This window comes from Rhizoctonia solani, chromosome 15 (assembly GCF_016906535.1).
Source record: "Rhizoctonia solani chromosome 15, complete sequence".
Classification (NCBI taxonomy): Eukaryota; Fungi; Basidiomycota; class Agaricomycetes; order Cantharellales; family Ceratobasidiaceae; genus Rhizoctonia; species Rhizoctonia solani.
The window spans coordinates 1,404,606-1,421,778 of NC_057384.1; the positions used below are offsets into that span (position 1 = coordinate 1,404,606).

At 42.7% G+C, this 17,173-nt stretch overlaps 2 protein-coding genes across 2 annotated transcripts; both read left to right on the forward strand.

Moving 5' to 3' along the window:
* Positions 1–1,529: 1,529 nt before the first annotated feature.
* On the forward strand, positions 1,530–11,264 carry RhiXN_12234 (Retrovirus-related Pol polyprotein from transposon; the record flags this gene model as incomplete). Its single annotated transcript, XM_043332049.1, has 4 exons — positions 1,530–1,585; positions 2,798–2,859; positions 2,920–7,515; positions 7,576–11,264. 4 exons carry the CDS (start codon positions 1,530–1,532, stop codon positions 11,262–11,264), a joined length of 8,403 nt encoding a protein of 2,800 aa, XP_043186810.1.
* A 200-nt stretch (positions 11,265–11,464) lies between these two features.
* Positions 11,465–12,805, forward strand: RhiXN_12235 (uncharacterized protein; the record flags this gene model as incomplete). Its single annotated transcript, XM_043332050.1, has 3 exons — positions 11,465–11,574; positions 11,637–12,143; positions 12,190–12,805. The coding sequence occupies 3 exons, from the start codon at positions 11,465–11,467 to the stop codon at positions 12,803–12,805; spliced, it is 1,233 nt and encodes a 410-aa protein (XP_043186811.1).
* Between the last annotated feature and the right edge of the window lie 4,368 nt (positions 12,806–17,173).

Here is a 17,173-nt window from a genome sequence, read left to right on the forward strand (position 1 = left end):
AGTAAGCTTAGGATGAATTGACAAAGAGGTCAAGTCTTGCTGTTCTAGTGGCAACTTGACCTGGTTTATATACATAAAGTGAGCCACATCAAAAACAACAGTACTAAACAATGAGTCATAAACAATTTCACATCATATATCAAATATGTCACGTGATCTTGATGAGTCACAAATATATACTAAAAAAGGAAACTGTCTCAGAAAAAAGGTAGAAAATAGTAAAAAATCATGTCATGCCAATGAAGGTCATGACATCCCATACCCACTCTGTACTTTAACCTAACAGGCAGTGCAATGCATTTATATCATAGTAAAAGGTACAGGGGCAGGCTCATGGTTCAGAGACACAACTTTTCATTGAAATCTTCTACTTGCCCATGAAGTCTACTTAACTCTGAAGTTCTCCTGTTACACCCTCTTAACATATACCATTGGAATCAGACAATTTTTCTGATATTTCTACTATTTTTTACAGACTCAATATCTTTTGTTTTTCAATCATGTGATCTTGGCACTTATTACACCAAGATGCTGTGCCAAGATGCTGCACCAAGATGCCATGCTAAGGGTGCTTAAGAAAAATCCACGCTTCTGCACAGCCTGCAGCATGCTTCCTTTTTTATATGTACACTTCTTTCTCCCATGCGCACAGACCATGTAGATAGCACCCTCTTATTATATATACAGCAGGAAAATTGCTTGGAGACCCCAAGTCAATTTTACCTTGTCTTTCATTACAGACAGGTCCCAGTAGCCAGCTGAGTAGCTGGATATCAGTAATAACATAACTCACCCCTTATCTAGACTCACCACACCTCCCAGGCCTTGGGCCCCCTTGCATTCTCAGTAGATAGGTAGTAGCCACCTTAAGCAGTCTTAGATAGAGTAGTATAGCCTTGGTTGATTAGTCAGCAGTGTTTAGATACAGCCTTAAGCACCCTCTTCTAGTGTGTGACCAACCTTACAGTTGGGTCACAACATCTCCAAAGCAACCCAGAGATGTTCAGAGCTCCTGCAAGCAGGCATATTTGCATATCTTCATGGCTCACTGGAGTGCTTCAGAAATAAGTCCCCTAATTAGGGGAGCCTGGAGAAGTATAGAGAAAACAGCTGTTTAGTTGGCTTAGGATGTACACATTGACCCAAGTTGTTATGGATATGACATTTCCTCATTAATCTGTACTTATTTTATTAATTACACTAGTAATCTTACAGTAAATAAATGAGATAAAGATGCGAACTAAGGTTTTCAAGGTCCCTCTATCCAATGGTGGCCTTTACAAAACCTATAAACCTCAGGAATACCCTCAATATGCGATGCCTTTCGCATATATGCTGTTTTCTCACTCATTTAAATATATATAAATTCAGCTGAGTAGATAAACAGTAACAAGTAATATTTCTCTTGTTTGTAGTATTTATTATTCAAGATTCTATCTTGTGGCTACACCCAGAAATATTCAGGGTCCCCCCTGTTGCATAGGCAAGTGCTCCGGCGCTTAATCAGCCCTTAAGCGCCGACGCACTAAATGCGCCTTTTCTCCACCACCCGGGCATCCCATACTGCCAAATCGCTTGCGCTTAGGTGCGCCTGTTTGCGCGCTCCAGAACGCTGGGTCAAACTCCCAAAACGGACAATATTTGGCAGAGTTATGCCCCATTTACTGTAAGTACCCAATGCAGAAGTATCCTACCTTTGGGACTGTTTACTCCAAGGATGAAACACTTAGCCTTGGGACATCTAAGGACCCACACAGGTAAATACTGCCTTGGGGCAAACATTGCCTTGGGACAAATATTAGGAACTGTTGTTTGTTTACTATGTACCAAAGTATTGGCTCCCTCAAGTGTTTCAGTTGCCACATGTACCTCCTGTACCCCCTCTTGGTATCAATCATGTATATACCTGTTTGTGCGCCTTCTCAGGGTATAAAAGGACCCTGTGAAGACGCTTCTAATGCATCCATTTATCCACTCTTATATATTGACATATACACACAAGCCTTTAACAGCTTATCTGCGCATTTACTTTAGTGATTGACTCACTGTAAATAGCATAGGAGGTTATTCGGCGCACTAAGACCATAGGCCAGTCCCAACAGACACAGGGTAACCTATTAGTGTACTTACTGCAACCCTGTGCCCCTTGACTGTCACAGTTGTTGAGTTCAACATTGAGTATAGTGCGACGATACTGTAAGGATTGTTGTGATTGAGTGATAGTGTTTCAATCCACCATACCCCTTATATTGTAGATAGCTTTATCTACAATATCTCATAAATCCTAGATATATTTTAGGTAAACCCCATAAGTCTTAAGTCTTACTTAAGCATATATAAGTCCTATACTTATTAGGCCAATCCTATAAATCCTGTACATTAGTCAGGTAACCCTCTTACTTAAGGTACTATCCTAGAGACCTTAAGTATACATACCCTTAATCATTTAGGCTTAAGTAACATTAGTCTAAGGTACTATACATAACCAACCACCTGCACTTCATAGTTGCTAGACTATTTGTTAGGAGTTGTTATTCCTGATAACCTAGCCTATATTGTGCATATACTCTGTGCATATATTCTGATTCTTAATACTAGTTCTTAGTTATTCCCATATACATTTTGTATATAGTAATTCTTTCTTACTCCTGTACTTACACGACTCTTAACATTGGTGACCACCGCAGGGCATAGTGTTGGTTATCTTTAATTCTTACCTGTAATCTTTTGTACAAGCTTTCATACTTTGTATATACATTCTAACTGTGATACTCTACTAACATTCTTTTATGTCTAGAAGATCAAGTAGACCTGCATCCTCTAATAGAACCCCTTGGGACACAAGACTTTCAAGAGAAGGTATGCCTAGACATAGTACCTCTAGAAGCTCTGTGCTTCCCAGAGACAGCATACCTACAGATAGTCCCAGCAACCCTTTTGGACCTACTAGGTACTCTATTGAGCAATCCTCTCCTGAGGAGCTAGTGATTCCCCAACCTATCCAACCCTATGAATCACCCATCAAGCCACATGCTTCCATGCCAGCCTTGGAAGACCCTCAAGCAGGACCTAGTAGCTCAAGAAGAATATCACCCCACTCTCATAAGTCATCATCTAGACACTCTCCAAGATTGTCTCCTTTGGAAAATGAAGCTATTCAGGAAGCAAACAAGCTAGCTAAGCCAAGTTCTTCTATAAGGAAGCCTTCACCTTTTGGTCATAAGGCTAGCTCAGCTACCTTCCAGAGGATGATACCTGTATTTGGACTCCCTGATATAGAGATGTTGGAACCTTCCTCTAGTAAACCTCAGCCCTCTGAGCCTATGAACTCTCATGAGCTTAAGAGATCTAAAGGAAAGACTTCTGAAGCCCACATATCTAAGCATAAGGAAACTCAAGCTGCCTTACTGGATCCTAATGATAGGTCTTTTACTAATGACCCAGCTATCCAGAAGTACCTACCCTATTCTCCCTCCACTACCTTATACCCTTTAAATGAAGAATTTCCAGGAGAATTCAACTATCAGCCTGACTGTACTCAGATGACCTCTTGGTGCAGGAAGAACCCTCAAGCTAATAGTTTTAGGAAAGTCTACAGGCAGCTAGGAAGGGTATTCTATCATGTGGAGATACCTCCAGCCTATGAGAATCGCTACCCCTCACCTTCTTGTGAGCAATGGGCTTCTCACTACTTCAAACTACTAGATACTGTAGTAACCTTTAGACCTACATGTCGCATTACTACCAAGTTAATTCCTGCTCAAGAAATCAACCATTGGCCTGAATATGGTAAGTTACACATAGACCTGAATAAACTAATCAAGAGAACTGTTCATAGCGTCTATGACATGGAGGAGCTATTGCCCATTCCTGAATGGCCAGAACATGACTGCTTATTCACCTCCCACTCCTTTGAAGTAGCTGCTGTCACTTATAGGGATCAGATGGAGCGTTTCATTCAGAAGCTATATGAGATCCTTGGTAGACAACTTCAGACTGGACCACCTTCCCCAGTCATCTCAGCAGGACATCTCAGTGAGGTAGAACCTGGACAAGAACACCTTAGGGATAGGACTCTACAACTTAAGCAAGATATGACCCTGTTAGTGCCCAAAAGTTCTAGAGCCTCTTCTGTCACTCCACAGGAGGCGGCTCAAGAAAACTTACTAAGGAGTCTTATCAAGCCCACAAGTCAAGTTACTATTGCTAGTCCTTTACTTCCAGAACCTCAAGTTTCTCCTCCAACTGTAACCCCGCACACCTCCAGTAGCACTCCTCCAGGACAACCTCCTAGTAGTCTTCATTCATCCAAAGCCTCTCTTACTGTTACTATGCAACCTAGGTATTTAGGACCTGATAATGGAACCTCACTTATTCCCTCAGAACCTTTACCACCTCCTCCTAGCTCTATCGCTACTTCTTCCTCTAGATCTATACCCTTAGGAAGAATACCAGAGGAGTCACCCCATGTAACATTACAAGTCCCACCTACTTTAGAAAGGACTGAGAGACTTAGGAGAGAAGCCACTAAATCTCTAGGACCTAGACCACCTACTCCTAGACCCACTGTAGTCCCTTCCACTAGTTCAGAAGAAACCTTACCATCATCACCTAGAGGTAATGCTAGTGTTCCTATTGCACAACCTTCAGCTATACCTCCTTTCAATATACAAGCCCTTGAAGACTACATCAACAATCTTTCAGATGGAAGTATAGATTGCTTAAGTTCTTCTGAATCATCAACTGGAAGAGACCAAGTAGCCCCAGAACTAATAGCCCCAGCTACTCCTGCTGATTCTATTACTTCTGTCTCAAGTGCTGCTACACACACCATACAAATTCCAGTAGCACAATCTACTCCCAGGATTAGGAGCCAATTAGAAGAGGATAATCTTAGAAATATACCTTATAATCCACCTTTAAGCAATGCTGCTAGAAGAGTTAGCCTTGCAGGCCCAAGTATTCCTCTTAGAGATCCACCTCCACATGCTAACTTTATTAATTGCAGATCTTCCTTGGGAGCAAATCGGCGATCCTCAGGAAGACCAGCTATACCAGCTGAATCCTTTACCAGAGTGTCTACAATCCCAGAAGAGCGCTCCTCTAGACTAGCTGAAAGTGCCCACAGGAGACCTACCTCCTCTCCTGAATCAAGAAGAACTCCTCTAAGTATCCATACCAATTTACCTTACTTACAGGAGCAGCCAGCACCAGTTACTAGAGAAGAAGCTAATATGAGTAGGAGAGGAAACTTCTTAGCCCCTCTACTAGCACCTGTCCCGCAACTTCAAGTACCTCCAGCACCACCCATTGACAGGACTAGGTTACCTCCTCATATTGTAGGACGTATGGTCTCCTCTAGAAGGTTTAGCAAGCTGTTTAATGATCCACCTCCTAGGGATCAACTTAGAGATAGACTAGCTCCCTTAGCTGAAGGAGGAGGAGGAAATGACCCACCATATGATAGCGAGGATGGAGATTTTGATAACTCTGGTAGAAGAAGGAACAACCCACCTAGAAGGAATGGAGGAGGACCTCCCAACAACCCAGAAGATCCAGGAAATGAACCATACGCTCAAGCAAATGCAGCTAGAGCTAGACCTTTCAATCCAGCTCCTGTACACTTTGATACTAAGCTGAAACCTGACATAATCCCAGAGTGGGATGGAGACACTAAGAAGCTGTCGCGCTGGATGACATCCATCAACAACATAGCTGAGTATAGTAGCTACACTAGAATTCAGCTTGGACAGCAGATTCCTCTCAGGTTCACAGGAAGAGCTCTTAGATGGTTCAATGCATTAGATAAGGACTATAGGCGAATTATAACTGAAGACTGGCCAGCACTTAGGCAAGCCATCACTATCCACTTCATGAATAGGACCTTCCTGAACAGAAGCAAGAATGAAGCCATGCGCATCAGGTTCAGGGATAAAGATCATTCAGAAGAGACTCCAGAAGACTATGTCATCAGGAAGATGGAGGCTCTTACTATTGTCAGTGACTGGACTGACTCTGAATTAATCTTTGAAATCATGAATGGTGCTCCTAAGTCCTGGACCACGCATATAGACACCTCAAGAATAGTCACTTGGGAAGATTTCCTTGACAAGATTGCATGGCATGAGGAGGACCTTTTGGGAAAAGATTCTTCTCATAACTCTGACATACAGCGTCAACTACACCAGATGCAATCTACTCTCAAGAGACTAGAAGGAAACAGGCACTCTAGGCCAAGTGCGCGTTCACACTTAGCAGGATCTAAACCAGTAGGATGGCATCAAAATAATCCTCCACCAAAATACCCTAAGGATGACTCTACAGTATCTAAAGGTAAAACTCCTAAAGACAAGAAAGCTAGACCTTGTAGACACTGTGGAAGTATGATGCACTGGGATAGAGACTGTAAGCATGCCAAGAAGAACTCCAGATTTGTGCGATCACATATGGCACAAGCAGATGATGATGAATGGGAAGCTCAGGAAGCTTATGAAGATCTCTGTGATGAAGCCTACCTTGATGAAACAGAATATGACACTGAAGGAGAAGAGTCTGTTTCTGAGGAAGAGCAGGATTTTCATAAGCCCCTTCAGTCATTAGCTGTCTCTACCTCCAGCGCTAAGCCCAGCTCTGGATCCCAGGAGGAACAGCATGGTCTGGAGGGGACCACTGTCAGCCAGGGTACTAACTCTGCTGACCAGGGCAGTAAGGAATCAGATTCATCTGTATTTTCTGGATATGTACAACCCAAGCTCCCCACTAGGAAGAGCCTTAATAAGAAACTGAAAATGGCTAGTAGTCATACAGCTATTGCCAAAATTGGAGAAGAAATCACTCTCAAGCAATTAATGTCAAGACCACCAGGAACTGCTTTCTTTGGATCCAAAGCCACCATCATCAAAGGTTGGCTTCAGACAAATAATGGACCTAAGAAGCGCATCACCTTTGACTCAGGATCAGAGATCACTCTCATTAATGAGTCAATACTTAAAACTCTAGATCCATCACCCAGAGTGCGCATTGGACAAAAACTCAAGTTAATTCAAGTTACTGGGAATAGTAGCTTATCACAGTATATTTCCCTTCCTATCATCTTTGATACTGAACAAGGATTAGTTAAAATGATTGTAGAAGCCTATATAGTTCCTAACATGAACACACCCTTTATCCTAGGAACAGACTTTGCGTCTCAGTATCAACTGTCATTAGTTAGGAATGGAGAAGGAACAAGGATAGTTTTTGGGGATACAGGACGTTCTATTCCTGTGGAAGAATCAGATTCCAGCCCAAGAATTGACCAACAAGGTAATACTTTTATGGTTGAAGTTGCGCAAGGATTCATCAAGAATTCTGAGAAAATCAAGATCTCTAAGAAAGCCTACAAGAAGCGACTTCAACATAGGAAATTACCTCCCAATACTGTCAAAGTAAAAGTCTATGAGACAGTTACTATCCCAGCGCATACCATCAAGCTCATCAAAGTCAAGACAATATGGAAGGAAGGTCAAGCCTCTGGTTTTATGGACAGATCTTTCAATTCCCATTGACAAGAAGAACATCTGTTTGCAATAACAGACTGCCTGATAGATAGGAACAATCCTAAGATTCAGGTTTCTAACCTATCAGAACATCCTTTAAGATTGCAAGGAGGAGAGATTCTTGGATATATGCATGATCCCAACAAATACCTTGCAAAGGAAAAGGACATTACTAAGGAAGAAAAAGACAGCATTATCAAGTATGCTACCTTAGTACAAGCCATGGTGCAGAGGAAAGCTGAAGAGAAGCCTACTGTGCAAGAAGAGGAATTAATGAAGTCACCTGAAGGAGGACCTAAGACTGCTGAAGTACCTGACCCAGAACCTGTCCCTTCAGATAGATTTCTTCAAGAAGTTAATTTCTCAGAACATCTCACCCCTAATCAAAGGGCTAAACTAGAAAAAGTCTTGCGCAAGCATGAGTTAGCCTTTGGATTAGATGGTAGACTTGGTACTCATAACACTCAACTGGAAATTAGACTAAGGCCAGGAACTAAAGAAATATCTCTAACCCCTTACCATGCTTCTCCAGCTAAAAGAGAAGTCATTGACAAACAGATTGGAGAATGGCTTAAACTTGGAGTCATTGAGCCATCCAAGAGTGCTTGGGGATTTCCTGTAATAGTAGTCTATCGCAACAGTAAACCCAGATTATGTGTGGATTATAGACGTCTCAATGAAGTAGCTGTACCAGATGAGTATCCCTTACCAATACAAACTGACATCTTGCATGCCTTGGAAGGATCTCAATGGCTTACTACCTTAGATGCGCTAGCTGGTTTCACTCAGCTAACCATTAAGGAAGAAGACAGAGAGAAACTTGCTTTCAGATGCCACAACGGCCATTGGCAACCTACCAAACTACTCTTTGGATATAGGAATGGACCAGCAGAGTTCCAGCGTGTCATGAATAGGATACTTTCAAGATTTCTATGGCAATTTGCCCTAGTATATATTGATGACATAGTGATCTATAGTGTTGAGTTTGAAGACCATTGCAATCACTTAGATCAAGTCTTAGGAGCTATTGAAGAAGCTGAAATCACCCTATCTCCAAAGAAATGTCACATTGGATACCAATCACTACTATTGCTAGGACAGAAGGTATCAAGATTAGGTCTATCAACCCATAAGGAAAAAGTTGACGCTATCTTAGAGTTGGAACCCCCTAAAAATGTTCCTACCTTACAAACTTTCCTAGGGATGATGACTTATTTCTCTAGCTATATTCCCTTCTACTCATGGATTGTAGCGCCTTTGTTCAAGCTTCTCAAGAAAGGAACAGCTTGGTCTTGGGAGGAAAAGGAACAACAAGCGTTTGAACTTGCTAAAGAGGCCCTTGCATCTGCTCCAGTAATGGCTTATCCTATTATTGGAAAACCATACAGATTATATACAGATGCATGCGACTATGGCCTTGGAGGAATATTACAGCAAGTCCAATCCATCAAGATAAAAGACCTAAAGGGGACAAAGGCATACAAGTACTTAAGGGGGGAATATGACAAAGGAAACCCAGTTCCCAGAATGACAATTCCTGCTTCCAAGCAGAGAGACAACGTGACTGGGGGGGATACATGGGATAAGCAAGACTTTGAAGAAACAACTGTACAAGTGGAGCAAGTCATTGCTTATTGGTCAAGGATTCTAAAAGAAGCAGAAAGAAACTACTCCCCAACAGAGCGCAAAGCATTAGCCCTCAAGGAAGCACTTGTGAAATTTCAGGTATACTTGGAAGGAGCTGAATTTGTTGCTATCACAGATCACGCCGCTCTCACCTGGAGCAAGACTTACAATAATGTCAACAGAAGACTCATGACATGGGGCTTAGTATTCTCAGCCTACCCAGGAATGCAGATTGTGCACCGCGCAGGAAGAGTACATGACAATGCAGATCCTATCTCAAGACTTAGGAGGAGAACCCCATATCATACCAGCCCTCTGGCAGATCAATTGACTCCACTCAAGCTCAACATGGAGGAAGACCCATTAAGAAACCTCTATAAGGAGATAAATGAACGTTTTGAAGAGAAACTTCTTAGAGTTGCAAGTGCATTCACCCAGAGTTACAAAATTGGAAATAGCCAGAAGCCCATCAAGAAGTGGATACCCACACCGGCAGAAGCTATATCTTATCAAACAACTACCTCATACTCTGTGGAAATATCAATAAACTCAGAAGAAATCACAAGGTTCATAGAAGCATACAAGAAGGACTCCCATTTCAAGCAAGTGATGGAAGAGTTCAAGTCGCACCACAATCCACTCAATCCACCCTTCCATCAATACCAGATAGGAGATAATGGATTGATCTACTTTATAGATTCCCAGGAAAAGTATTGGCTATGTGTACCTAGGGATCTACAAGTAGATATTTTGAAGGAAAATCATGATAACCTCAATCAAGGAGCACATGCCGGTTATGCTAAGACATATCATCGAATTGCTTCTGTTTACTATTGGCCTAAGATGGCTAGAAGCATTCAGAAGTATGTACACACTTGTGATATCTGTCAGAAAGCAGGACATCAACGGCATGGACCCAGAGGATTCCTTCAACCTTTACCTATTCCACAGCAACCCTTTGAAGTAGTATCAATGGACTTCATCATGGATCTTCCACCAAGTAACAACTACAACGCTATCCTAGTTATTGTGGACAAACTAACTAAGTATGGACATTTCATCCCATGTACTACTCAGATAGATGAAGTACAAACAGCGCAACTGTTCCATGATCACATATGGTGTCACTATGGTTTACCTCGGCAAGTAATCACTGATAGAGATGCTAGATGGACAGGAGCCTTTTGGGGTCACTTAGTTAGTATGTTAAGAATTTGGCAAGCACTCACCACTGCACATCATCCTCAGAGTGATGGACAAACAGAAATACTTAATCAAACTACAGAAGTAGCAATTAGAGTATTCACTAACCCAGCTAAGGACAATTGGAGTAAGCTTCTATCAGTATTTGCGCACTCATACAACACAGGTGTGCACACATCCACACAACAGACACCAGCCTTTCTACTCCGCGGATTCCAGCCTCTAACATCAGCTGACTTACTGGCTCTCACTTCTGATAACATTCCAAGACCAGCCCAAGAGAGTCAAACAGCTGAAGAATTCAAAGAATCCATGGAATTAGCACAATCATTAGCTAAGGACGCTCTCAAAGTAGCTCAGAATTATCAACAGAAATACTATAATTCTGACAAGACACATGTTACCTTTGAGCCAGGAGATTTAGTCTTAATCAATCCCCATTCCTTAAACTTACTCAAACATCAGTCAGGGAAAGGGAATAAGCTAAATATGCGTTATGAAGGACCATTTGAAGTCATGGAAAGCATATCACCAGTAGCATATAGGATAAGATTACCTGCTAGCTATTGCATACACCCAATCATTAACATAGCACACTTGGAATCTTACAAGGCATCACCCCCAGAGTTTGGAAGCCAACCCACTCAGAATATACCTAGAGAAGACTTCCAACAGATGCCTGAATATGAGGTGGAAAGGATAGTAGAAGAAAGGACAATAAAGAAAGGCAACAAGAGAATTAGGCAGTACAAAATCTGTTGGCTTGGGTACAGCTCAGAACATGATAGATGGAGGACAGAGAAAGAATTAAGGAATGCTCCAGAAGTAATCAAAGAATGGAAGCAAACCTCTGGCTCCACTATCCATCACAATCACAGGAAGAAGAAGGAGTTCTAAGCTCCACATGGCTTCTTCCATGTACCACAGGTGTAACTAAACCGGTCATATCCTCCAAGATAGGAAATAACAACATACTCAACGTTTGAAGCACTAAGTCAAACCTATCTTATGGAGGATGAATTTTGTATAAATGCTCTCACTCAACTCTCCCAATTGTCATCCCATTCATACTCAATTATCTACACACTCTGTCTACTATGTCTTTCTCCCAAGATTATTACTGCTATCCCATCTTCACTTCCTACAGGAATGACGTGCCCCTCACTCCTGAGCTAGGTATTATTGAAGCCAGCCATGTCCGTGATTTGTACTATGTCTATGCTAATTGCCACAATGACCACTACTCCCCCTACTCTGAGAATCATCCAGACCCCTAGAACGTCGTATTCATGCCATGCCTGACATTGAGGTCTTCCTAATGGATGATGACCATCCCCCTCAATGGTTCTTAGGCATTGACCTTACTCATGCATTGCACGGGGCCTACACCCATGCACTTTGTGTCTTTGGCGAAGCTGTCCAACCTGCTGGATGGAATCGTCGCAAGCCCTGGGCAAATTACGACTATGCAACTGAGCTCGTCAAGATTGGTTTTCCGTACATCCCGCGTCCCATTTGTTTCAAAGAGGACGTCTATCACTTCCCTGCCAATTCCTTCCACAAGCTCCAGCAACAAGTACATCACAACAACTTCTACGCATTTGCCTCAATGCTCTGTCAATTATTATCACTGCTACTAAACAGATGGAGTATAGTAACATGGCCCATGTTGGGTATATTCGCGGCTCCCCACCTGCGTTTCGGCGCATCGTTTTTGGTGCCGTTTACATGGTCACCCAGTAGTCGAACACTCCAAAGACAATCTGTCCGACGCAGGTAAGATTTGTAGTATAACACAACATAATCGTACTCAGCTCACCAGGGTATCAATCGCAGGATTCCCTGTCAACGGATACGACGGCGACAACGAAGCACTGGGACCAATTACTCCGCCGCCTGAGAACGTTCCGCCGCCCCAGTTGGTGGACTTCGCGGAAGTCCCCTTCGACTACGCCGCCTGGGGACTTCCCCCTCGAGAATCTTCCGAGCAACCCGAAACGGCTTACCTGGGTTACCAGAACGGCGATTCGTTTACGGCTCCGGAATACGCCCCGTTGCACGCTGCCAACGAAGCAGGCGAATTCCCCGCTCCAGAGTACGCCCACAGCCACGAGTTCGACATCGCTGCCCTCACGCAGCAACTCTCATTGGTTGCCGTTGCGCAGAGCGTTGAATCCGTCTCCCCCGGGTTCGGTAACGACTTCGTCGCTTCTGTTTGGGAGTGGCCGGGAGAACCAAACCCCGTCGTCGACTTGGGACCACCTGAATGGCCCACCGTACCGCAGCAGCATACGCCGCCGTTCTCGTGGGAAGACCACTGGCACGAGGTTCACGCTCGCGACCTAGAGCTAAGCAACAACCAGGGCGTCGACATCGGCGGAGGGCTCGAAATCGACTCGGAACATATCATTCGCCCCCTCTCCGTCGTCACTAGCTAAGCCAGCAACATGCCTTGCCTGTACATATTACATCTAAATGTTCTCCGCGTCTCAATTCCTGTATTCTGCGACCATTAATACTCTACTCGCGAATCTGACCGTTTTTGACTCGTCTAAATAATCGTCGCTAAGAATTCGACCCTTATTCGTGTGAACGTCCCACCACACTTAGTACCGATCGATAGCCACGACTCGATAGATATCGATAGCACTTTTAACTAAGTCAAAAGCTTCGATTTGACCTCGCAATAATTACAACAAGTAAATACCGCACCAGCTGAATACTCCAAGCATGACTAAGCCTTAAGCGCCCATGGCTCCGACACCTTAAGACTTAGCATAAAAATTAAGGAATTTAATTCCAATTCAAGGAGTATAATCAATTAGCATCAAACCTTTGATTAGGAAGCCATTCTTGATAGGATAAGTCCAGATTGGGGGGGATATGTTATGGATATGACATTTCTTCTTTAATCTGTACTTATTTTATTAATTACACTAGTAATCTTACAGTAAAAAATGAGATAAAGATGCGAACTAAGGTTTTCAAGGTCCCTCTATCCAATGGTGACCTTTACAAAACCTAAACCTCAGGAATACCCCAATATGCGATGCCTTTCGCATATATGCTGTTTTCTCACTCATTTAAATATATATAAATTCAGCTGAGTAGATAAACAGTAACAAGTAATATTTCTCTTGTTTGTAGTATTTATTATTCAAGATTCTATCTTGTGGCTACACCAGAAATATTCAGGGTCCCCCCTGTCGCATAGGCAAGTGCTCCGGCGCTTAATCAGCCCTTAAGCGCCGACGCACTAAATGCGCCTTTTCTCCACCACCCGGGCATCCCACTGCCGAATCGCTTGCGCTTAGGTGCGCATGTTTGCGCGCTCCAGAACGCTGGGTCAAACTCCCAAAACGGACAACATTTGGAGTTATGCCCCATTTACTGTAAGTACCCAATGCAGAAGTATCCTACCTTTGGGACTGTTTACTCCAAGGATGAAACACTTAGCCTTGGGACATCTAAGGACCACACAGGTAAATACTGCCTTGGGGCAAACATTGCCTTGGGCAAATATTAGGAACTGTTGTTTGTTTACTATGTACCAAAGTATTGGCTCCCTCAAGTGTTTCAGTTGCCACTGTACCTCCTGTACCCCCTCTTGGTATCAATCATGTATATACTGTTTGTGCGCCTTCTCAGGGTATAAAAGGACCCTGTGAAGACGCTTCTAATGCATCCATTTATCCACTCTTATATATTGACATATACACACAAGCCTTTAACAGCTTATCTGCGCATTTACTTTAGTGATTGACTCACTGTAAATAGCATAGGAGGTTATTCGGCGCACTAAGACCATAGGCCAGTCCCAACAGACACAGGGTAACCTATTAGTGTACTTACTGCAACCCTGTGCCCCTTGACTGTCACAGTTGTTGAGTTCAACATTGAGTATAGTGCGACGATACTGTAAGGATTGTTGTGATTGAGTGATAGTGTTTCAATCCACCATACCCCTTATATTGTAGATAGCTTTATCTACAATATCTCATAAATCCTAGATATATTTTAGGTAAACCCCATAAGTCTTAAGTCTTACTTAAGCATATATAAGTCCTATACTCATTAGGCCAATCCTATAAATCCTGTACATTAGTCAGGTAACCCTCTTACTTAAGGTACTATCCTAGAGACCTTAAGTATACATACCCTTAATCATTTAGGCTTAAGTAACATTAGTCTAAGGTACTATACATAACCAACCACCTGCACTTCATAGTTGCTAGACTATTTGTTAGGAGTTGTTATTCCTGATAACCTAGCCTATATTGTGCATATACTCTGTGCATATATTCTGATTCTTAATACTAGTTCTTAGTTACTCCCATATACATTTTGTATATAGTAATTCTTTCTTACTCCTGTACTTACACGACTCTTAACACAAGTGTTGTGTTGTAGAAACAGTCAAACAGACCAGCACAAGTGGTTGCATGCTGGCCCAAGCCTGAATTTGGGGGGCAGCTATTATAGAATAGTGTCCTAGATGTCCTTAAGGGGCATTGAGGCAGCAGGTGCCTATGGCCAAGTGGGGTACAGGAGAAACTGCATAAGGCAGTGAGAGTGCTACCTACAACAGCTAACTAAGTATCTACAGTGACCAAAGCCCTATAGGTGATGGCTAGCTATGTATCTACAATGAGGAAGCTGCTTAAGGCAGTGTGGGCAGTGTATCTAAGTGGAGACCCAGGCTGTAAGGCTCTGTGTATAAAGGTGGAGTGCAACAAGAGGTAATCAACCTGGGGATTACCATGGTCAATTGCCCTCCTTATACATTCATGAGAGGCTATGTGTTGTACACCACTATAAGGTGGGTACACACTAGTGGCAGGCGCTTGGGGCCATAACTAATACAAGGTAACTATGACTAATGATTTATCTAGGCTATACTACTAGCGCTTATGGTGCTCTACTGCTGACTACTAAGTGCAAGAGGGGGCCTTGGGCCTGAGAGGTGTGATGAATAAGGTAGGAGGGTAAGTGCACAATACTACTGGGGGGGCAGCTACTTAGCTGCCTGAGGGCCTCCTCTAATGAGTAAGAGACAAGGTCAAATTGACTTGGGGTCTCCAAGCAATTTCCCTGCTGTATATATAGACAAAAGAGCACTATCTACATGGTCTGTGCACGTGAGAAAGGAAGTATACATGTAAAATAAGAATTGTGCTGCAGGCTGCACAGAAGCATGGATTTCTCCTAAGCGCCCTTGGCACAGCATCTTGGCGTGGCATCTTGGCATAATAAGCACCAAGGTCATGTGATCAAAAAACAAAAGATATTGAGTCCGTAAAAAAAACTAAAAATATGAGAAAAAATAGGAGAGTCCAATGGTATATGTCAAGATGGTGTAACACTATGCTAATTTACAATACTGTATCAAATAAGAAGCCCACTCCATCAACAGCCTTACTCATGCATACATGTCACCTGTGACATCACAGGTGGAGGTGGTTGTGTAGCTGACTGGGCAGAGGAGGGGGATGTGGCAAGGTGCTTAGAGTGTGGTATAAGTGCCAAAATCATGTGATCAAGAAACTTGTCCATTTGTTTTTGTTTAACTTTGAGTAAATCAGAACAAATCCCATGGTGTTATATGTGTCTACAACAGCTTAAGAGGCTAAGAGAGCAAAATAAGACACTCTAAACTGAGCAAGAAGATCTATTGGATCTTCAAGTTCACAAAAGAGGTGAAAGTAGGAAGAAAGATGGGATGATAATGGGATGCTGTTGTACACCACTGTAAGGTGGGTACACACTAGAGGCAGGTGCTTAGGGCTGTATCTAATACAAGGTAATGCTGACTAGACTAAGGCTATACTACTGCTAACTACTGGTTAAATTGTGTAAGGCAACAACTAACTAACTACTATTGATGTGGAGGGGCCTTATGTCATGACCTCCATTGGCATGACATGATTTTATACTATTTTCTACCTTTTTTCCGAGATAGTTTCCTTTTTTGGTATATATGACTCATCAAGATCACGTGACATATTTGATATATGATGTGAAATTGTAATTGACTCACTATTTAGTACTGTTGTTTTTGATGTGGCTCTCCTCATGTATATAAGCCAGGTCAAGTTGCCGCTAAAACAGCAAGACTTGACCTCTTTGTCAATTCACCTGAGTTCTTACCTACCCATTGCCCTGCTCCCTTGTTGAGCCTAGTGCACTTTACTTAAGCATCACTCACCAGGCCTTTGTTGCCCTCTACCCTACATCATACCCCCTGGGCCTTTGTTGCCCCTCTTGTTCTCATAGTCCATTGGTGATAGGGCCACGGACTTTAAGCCTACTTGTATCATAGGTCCGAGCTTAGTTGTGACACTAGGTCAAGTCTTTCTTACTCGTACTCTTGTCAACAAACGAGAACTGCGCTTAGATAAGCACCAAAACCCGAAACGGTATCACATTGTAGCCCCTGTGTCATAATCAAAGACAGGAATACGAGTACCAGTACGGTTGCGGGATAGCCCTTTGCCAGCAATTGTCCGCATACCAAGGTGTCCGCACCCTTAGCCATACGCTGTTAGTCAGCCAACCTTCCGCTTACTAAAAACCTGACTAATCATCACGCTTGTACACAGCTGTTGATATTAGTATAAGGATAGTCTAACGCTAGTAGGAAAGCAAACAGTTAGTAGTTTAGCGCTATAAAACCGTTTTATCTATCTGATCGAGTACCAATTTGTATCGGGAACGCACTCTAGTGTTCGATTTTCTAGATCTTATCCTTTTTGCCATCTTTTGGCCCTATTCTGTTGTCACCCATTATCTCTATCTCAAAAAAACTC